Source organism: Delphinapterus leucas, chromosome 12 (assembly GCF_059928025.1).
Source record: "Delphinapterus leucas isolate spDelLeu-1000000601 "Yukka" chromosome 12, BTC_Dleu_Yukka2, whole genome shotgun sequence".
NCBI classification, from domain to species: Eukaryota; Metazoa; Chordata; class Mammalia; order Artiodactyla; family Monodontidae; genus Delphinapterus; species Delphinapterus leucas.
The window spans coordinates 22,838,787-22,846,508 of NC_143140.1; the positions used below are offsets into that span (position 1 = coordinate 22,838,787).

General features: G+C 45.8%; 1 protein-coding gene across 2 annotated transcripts; it reads right to left on the reverse strand.

Moving 5' to 3' along the window:
* Positions 1-298: 298 nt before the first annotated feature.
* On the reverse strand, positions 299-7,174 carry TENT5A (terminal nucleotidyltransferase 5A). Of its 2 annotated transcripts, none has more exons than XM_022590321.3 (3): positions 6,909-7,174; positions 6,164-6,719; positions 299-5,054 (listed from the first exon to the last, which is right to left on the reverse strand). In XM_022590321.3, exons 1-3 carry the CDS (start codon positions 6,926-6,928, stop codon positions 4,278-4,280), a joined length of 1,353 nt encoding a protein of 450 aa, XP_022446029.2. In that variant the 5' UTR covers positions 6,929-7,174; the 3' UTR covers positions 299-4,277. The 2 variants fall into 2 exon arrangements, with proteins under 2 accessions (XP_022446029.2, XP_022446030.1); XM_022590322.2 differs by having other exon boundaries at positions 6,964-7,166.
* Positions 7,175-7,722: the final 548 nt, after the last annotated feature.

Here is a 7,722-nt window from a genome sequence, read left to right on the forward strand (position 1 = left end):
CCAGAGCCAGGAGTCTCTACCGATCCTGGAAAACAGCTCTGACTGGGTCACTTAACACAGCTAAGCTCACAACCAGATTCAAAATGTTGGCACCCATTATCTAGATTCTAACGGATATTACTGAGCCAGTCCAGAGATGGGCTGGCTGCAAGCTGGGCGTTTTAATGACTTGCACTCCAATCAGAAGTTGACAAAGGTGGGTCGCCTCCAAACACTGCTTCATCTTTTCTCATAGACACAGGTTGGATTCGGAGGATATGGTCTTTAGCCAGCACAGAGATGGAAAACAACGCACAAATCAATAGAAAAAAATAACTTCTTTTTATTTACAAAAAAAAAAAAATCCAAATATTGGATGCTGTAAACAAAATTCACAATCTGTTCCCTCTAGCGCTGATTCAAATAAGTCAGTTTTTAAGAGTCCATTCTCCAGCAACTCCTTTTCTGCCTGTGACACAGACTAAAGTGAAAGTATTCCAAAAGAGTGACCCCAGGTGCGGCGTGCTGCCATCAGGGCCTCTTGGAGCAGGCGATGGTTGTAGAGAGGTCGGAGAGAGAGACAGCCAGCGGGCAGAGCATCCTCCATTCTGCAAGGATTTGCAGCCAGTCTCGCCAAGTTACTTGACATCTTCCAACTTTGTACTTTGACCACGTACTTTGTTAGCAAGCCATTATTACGACAAAGTATTACACAGAGATTCTTTCTTAGCGCTGAAAAGGCTGTACTATAAGAGATCATAAAGAAATACTATATTCCAACAGGTGGTATATATGAAATTATTTTTTTTTTTGGCTTTTTGGTTTCATCTAACACACCCTGTCTTCAAACAACAAAAAAGCCTATTTTCGAACTGCTGACAGCTTTTAACATAATACATTTCATTTACAAAATAGTTCACAATATTTATTTGACAAGCATTGTAATGAAAACAACTTTACGCACAATAAGGCAACCTACGATCAGCAAACAGAAAGGGGTGGCAAAAAAACGGTATGTTCACTTTTCTTGGCGTTTCCTCCTTGGCTTGGCTTACAGACATTCTTCCATCCTTGCAATTTTGGAGCCACGTTAAAATAATCCACCCAATATGAAAGTGAGCAAACACTTGATCCCGTTTCTGGAAGGGAAAAGTCCATCTTGATGTAGGACGTCTTGAGGCAACGAGATTTTACTGCAAATGAAGTCAACTTGTTAAAAGGGCAGGTGAAGTGTTCCCTGACATGCCAGGCTGAACAGGTGAGAAGAGACTCCAGAAGATAAAAAACTTCTTCCTGCTTTAAAGTAACAGCACACTCGACCAGATAAACACAAAGGTAAGCAAATCACAGGCACTAATCAGGAATTGAGAGCTGTCCTTTTCTCTGACCTATGACACACAGCTCTCTCTCACCAGACATTCAAATGTTTAGGCCACACATCCACAAAGAGAGACATATATTCCACTGTTCGTTCAACTACACATGCACAAGACTATAGTACATACAAAAGGGAAATAAATTATATAAATCTTAAATGCTGAAGGTTGTCTTGAGTACAGCCTGTTCTATCTGAATGCCAGGTGCTGGTATTTCCAACTATGCTACCAGCCCCAGAGTAAGCAAGAAAAGAACAAAAATATCTGAGAAAACAAATGAAAAGTGTATTTTCCAAGAAGGCCCCTCCAAACAAAAATCTGTGTCATAAAATAACACCAGGTTGTTGCTATGGCAGAGCCAGAGACCTCCAGATTCTTTCTGAAACAGTGGACGACTCATCGGTCAAGAGTTAGGATGAGAAGGAAGAAGGCAGATCACCAGCTACTCCTCCTCTGTTCCCGAGGGTTCCCTTAGTTTTCTTTTAGGAAACATCCGAACAGGTAAGGAGGCGGAGCTCTGGCTGCTGACAGTTAAGTATCAGGCTTAATCTGCAAATGGAATATTTCCTGGGAATTACAATGAATTTTTCAAACCCAGGGCTGGAGTGAGGGAGTCTGAGCCAACGTGGGAGAAGAAAGAGTTCCCTACGTAACAGTGAGTGGCAGTGCAGTAGCTGTTACAGCTCGGACAGAATTCACAGGGACGCTGCTACGACAAACCCATCAAGTTCTGGTTAAGGCTTCAAAGAAAGATGCACAAGAAAGGTAGTGCGGATGGATTAAACCAGCATTGAGCATCTGAGGGATGCCCAGATAACAAATAAATTACACTGCCAACAGGATGATGCTAGTTTCTTCCCCAATCCCTCTTTAACTGATGACAAAAATCTGGTTGACTCTTCACAGGAACGATCAGAGTAAACAGTCATCCACTAGACTTGGTAGGGGTTGTGTAGCTGTTTCACAATACAAAGGGAAGGTTGTCGGGTGTTAGATTTGTTTTTAACAAATACATTTTCAAAGACCAGTGTCCAAAGGAATTAAGGGCTGAGAGAAGGGATGGGTTTGGGATTAGCTGTCACTGAACTGAAACAGTAATGCCGGTTCATTTCACAAAGGTGTAACTGGTCTCTTGGGAAACAGAAAATAAAGTTGGATCTGATTGAATGCAAAGTGAGTGAATTTAAAGTACAGTACTAAATACTTAAATGCAGTGTGACAAACAGGTCAAAGATGTTTCATATTGGCATGAATTTATAAAATTTTATATATAATATATATTTCATATATAAATTTTAAGTAATCGTGCAAATACTCTTTAAAAAGGGTCATTTCACATTTACTAAATTCTAGTGGTCCTGGAATGCACAATGCATTCATTTAAAAATTCATTTAAATATTAATAAGTAGTGTTCAGATCACCAGAAATTCTTTTTAGCAGTCAGGGATTTAAACAGACTATCACTGATCCATGATCCACTGGATTATACACCATGGAGGTATGCAAGTATTACAAAAAGTAAAAGGGTTCAAACTATCAAAATGGCAGTTTAGTGTAAAAAACGAGTGCTCTGCCCAACAAATATTCTCCCATTTGTGGAATTCTATGACTCACAAAAAAAAAAAAAAAAGGAAAAAAAAACTCACTAAAAATGTATAATCTCTGCTCTTCCTATCAAATATATTAATTGTTTTCCTCCTTCATTTGCTTTAATTTTTTTAGATGTGGGTTTTAATTCATCACTGCAATATGCCCACGTCTCATGTCATCCTGTTGAAAACATAAAAGCACACAGTATTTAAACATTTCCTATATGCTACATTTTTCTAGACCATAATCAATGTATTGTGTGTATATACACATATCACAAATATGTATATATATACACATAATATACACACACATACACATGTACCTAGGATAATATCACACCAACAAGGTTAATTTTATACAAGTATTTGTCAAGAAAAAATAGGGCATCTCCTCCACCATTCACAAGCTTATGTGTTGTTTTATTTTCTTCTTGAGTCCCTGATAAAATAGTCATTAAACCATAAAATTTTTCCACTTCAAATTTTCAGAAGGCAACAGGCACTTTGATGTATATTGGTGTGTAACAAATATAGTAACTCTTTATATATTCTATTTCTTTTCTACTTGGGTATTTTTATCTGTTAAATCTTTGGTCCTTGAGCATACTTTCTTTGCTACAGCTGTTTTTGCTTGCATTTTCACATTTAAAAAATGCGAGCTATGCACGCAGCTGGAAATAATGGATTGTGTCATCATAAGTTCTGCTGTTTGTTATGAGAATTGCACCCTACTACTGCTCATTCGGAGCAAGCCATTTCTATTAGCGCAATGGGAGAGTTCCACAGAAAGCACTTGCTACAAGCCTCAGATAGTAATCCCAATGTTGGAGTCCCCCTTCCTCCTGTACAGTTGTTACTATCTGAACTCCTGAATTGATAATTTCGTTGGAGTGAGACCCTTTTTGCCTCTGTATTTTCCCTTTTGTGAATTCCGTCTTATAAGAAACTCTCCATTTGTCTTTTTTTCCTATGGCAAAGCTATGGGAGCAGGTACTGCAAACCCATATTGTCATCAAGCTTTTTTTCTCTTGTTATTTTAGGAGAACCTGGTTGTTTTTAATGACAGGTCTCTTTTGTTTCAGGACAGAATCCAGTTGGGTCGGAGAATGAGGGAAGGTTGGCGGTGGTGGTGGGGCGGGTTATTTTGAGATCATGCTCCCATACCTAGGAAAAGATCCACAAGCTTTGCCAAGTTTAAAACCAGGAGCAGATCATCATTGCACAAAACATATCCCTAATCATGGCTGGGTCACTCAGCCTTTTTCTTTTTTTTTTTTTTTTCCTATCTTGTCTGAAATGGCTTCCCCACAGGACACTTTTAAATGATTCCTAATTGCAAGGTAGCCAAGTAGAGTATGTCTGTTGCTGGCATGTGAACACTGGCTGGACCTGTGCAATGTAGTAATTGCTAAAGTTGGCATCTGCTACATACGGGGCTGGCTGGTAATAGCAAGTGACATTAGCCACGTTAGGGATGACATTTTGGTCAGCTAGCACCCGGATAGCCAGCATTGTGATCAGGTTTAAAGTCTGTCTTCTTTCATGTCCCATCAGGCACACGGTACTCTCATTCACCACTCCATGAAGGGTCATGAGATAGTCATACTTGCGGTCTTCCAAGCCCACGAAGTGGTTCTGCAAATAGGACTCCAGTTTTCTCTGCTGCTCTCCAATGTCTGAGAAATCGATGAAAAACCTAGAACACATATACCTCTGAAGGGTCTTGATCTCATCAGAGGCGGGCCTAAAGCCCCTCACTAAGAGGTTGCAGTACTTAAGCAGGCCTCCCCCTCTGATTTCCTCCGGGTTCCGGGTGGCAATGATCTTGTTACAAAGGTGATCAAAGGCTTCGTGGAAATCGCCATAGACACTCTCCCCGATTATTGTGGGGTGAAACGTTTCAGTCATTGGGTTCTCTGAACATTCGTAAAAGAGGAGAAGAGAGTCTAATTTGATTTGAAAAGAATCTACACTAAATTCAAACTGCCTCCGGAGGGAATCCACAAATTTCAGTTCCACATTTTTGCCACTGTTGTTTGACAGGGATATAAGACTCCATCGGTCAGAGTCATTGCACACTTTAACCATTTTCTGCACATAAGCTTCCTACAATTTAAAAGACAAAACAAGAAGATGAGCAAACCTAGAAAAAAATAATCAATAAATAAGTACATCCTCGTCACAGCTGAGAATTATTTTGCTCCTTCCCTTTTGTTTTGTCAGGTTTCAGCAAAACACTACCTGCAGGCTTAAACATTAAACATAAACAGTCTTCTCAAAACAACAACAACAAAAAGAAATACATTTAACGAGTGGTTTTGCCGTCTGGGAAAGAGAGTAGAAATAATGGTGTGAGGCTTTTGGCAGACATAGCGCAGTACTAGGAGGTTCTGTTGTCATGCCTGACTTTCAAAATGTTATTTTTTGAGAATGATCTTATAGGTACAATATTCACACAATATCACCACAATATTCAAAAGACAGAAGGGCCTACAGGGAAAAGCTAGTCTGCCTCTCACCCTAGTCCCTAGTCACCTAGTTCCCCTCCTGCTAAGGGAACCGATAGGATTTGTATCTTGACAGTCCCGCCAGGGCTCCTGCAGTTAAAATCAAATATGAACGAAATTAAGACATTCTGGGAGGCTGGTTCCTCGGATAATTTTACCTAATTGTATAAAACGAGCTTTGGACCAAAGTGGGGAGGAGGGGACCCATTATATCCTGAACACATGAACCAACCTGGAAAAGCACCATATATATGCTTAACACACGGCGTCACGTGAAGGCAGCTAGGAAATCTATTCACATTCTCCAATACAATAATAAGAACATTGACTAGCCTCTGCTGCAGGCTGCCCTTTTCCCAGAGACTAAATAATCAAATGACTCAAAAAAAAAAAAAGAAAGGTTCACATCATTTCACTCTTCCACTTATCAGAATCTCCTCTGGACACGACTCAATTAAGGAAAGCCAAGAGTTAAAAAATGAGAAGGAAGAGAAGGCAGGGCAGAGGAGGAAGCAGAAGACTTGGAAGCTGAAGCAGCTTAAACACTCAACACAGTCCACGCACCTTGGTTTCCTCAGGAAAAAACTCAAAAGCAAAATCAGCCAGGGCGCCCACCTGGGTCCGGGCCGCGGACGTGCGCCCCTCTGCCCGCCGCGCCGCCCCCGCGCCCGGCCCGCCGCCGCCCCCGGCCCCTCTCGGGAGCTTTACCTTGAGTGTGAGTGGTGTGATCTTCTCTTTGTTCACCCCTTCGGGTAAGAAGTCCAACAGGCAGTCCAGCACGACGTCCTTCACAGTCTGAAACTCCTCTTCCCCGCGCAGGTCGGCGCAGAAGATGAGGTCCAGATCCTTGTAGCCCAGGCCGCTGTCCTGGTGCAGGACGTGGCTGGCGGCCGAGCCGTTGAGGCGCACGTCGCGGACGCCGATGCGCTTCTCGGCCAGGCGCCGCCGCACCACCTTCACGATCAGGCTGGGCTGCAGCTCGAGCGTGGGGAAGTTGCCGCGCCCGTGGATCGGGATGGTCTCGCTCAGGATGCCGTCCAGCCGCTGCACTTGCTCCCAGTTCAGCACGTTGCAGTGCGCCGTGGGGCTTTCGCAATAGTCCAAGCAGTGCCCGCCGCCGCCGCCGCCGCCGAAGTCGCCGCCGCTAAAGTCGCCGGCCAGGGGGATGTAAGGGCCGCCGGCCAGCTCGTCCTCAGCCATGGCAAAGTACCCTTCGCCTTCCGCCATGAAGTGCCCGCCGAACGCCACTGGGCCCTGGTCGGTCCTAAAAGAGAACAGAGGGAAGGAGCGCGCTGAGACGCGCGGCGGACAGGCGGACAGGGGCCCGAGGAGTAAGGAGCGCGCCCCCTCCCCGCTTCGCCCCCCGCCTCAGGGGCTCCCCGGAGACTCTCCCTCCCCAGGCCCCCGCGGCCTCCGGCCCGCGCGCGCCGCGCCCCGCAGAGCAGCCCCGCACCAAAAGTATCTCTGATGCATCTGGAAAGCGCAAGCGAGAGTCCCGTCTGTGTCACCTGGAGGCGGCCGCCCCTTCTAGGAGCGCGGCGAGCGAGGAACTGCGAGGCGGCAATACTTCAGGAGCCGCGAGTGCGCTCCCGGCAGCGGCGAGCGACTTAGTCCTTTCCAGACCCCCGCAGCCCGCGCCGGCCACTCCCGCCCCTCACCCCGCCCGCGCCGCCTCAGCCGCGGTGGTCCCGGAGGTGGCGGCTCCTACTGCCGCCGCCGCCGCCGCACACACTCCCGTCTCTGGAGCTTTAGCAGTTGTGCGGGAGAAATGTCCTCAGTACTTTTTTTATACCGGGGCCTCTCTGCGCTTCCGGGGCCCGGCGCCGCACGCTCGCCACACCCTCCTCATCTGCATAGGGCGCCGCCCCCACCCGCCCCGCGGCCGAAGCCCTTGCGGAGTCTAGCGCTGAAGCGGCGGGCCCGATCCCCGGAGCTGGAAGCCGGCGGCGATTCCCGTGTGCACTGATGTGCGTAGACATGTATTTGATGTATGGACCCCCCCACACACCCCGCCCCTCTTTTTCTTCCCTCCAACGACGAAACACTTCCGATGCCTCAAGTGTTCTAAATGGCCCTCACACTGGTTCCCGGCTAAAGTCGCGCAACTGCAGCAACTTCCAACATAAAATTCTCGCCGTTTATGGCGCGTCATTGTAGCTTAATGACGGGGCTCCAGAGGTTCTTTCGACCCCCCCCCCTTTTAAACTGTGTGGTGTTGGGCTAGGCCGTTTACTCCGTTAATAAACCAGGCCTCAGAGTGAACTAAA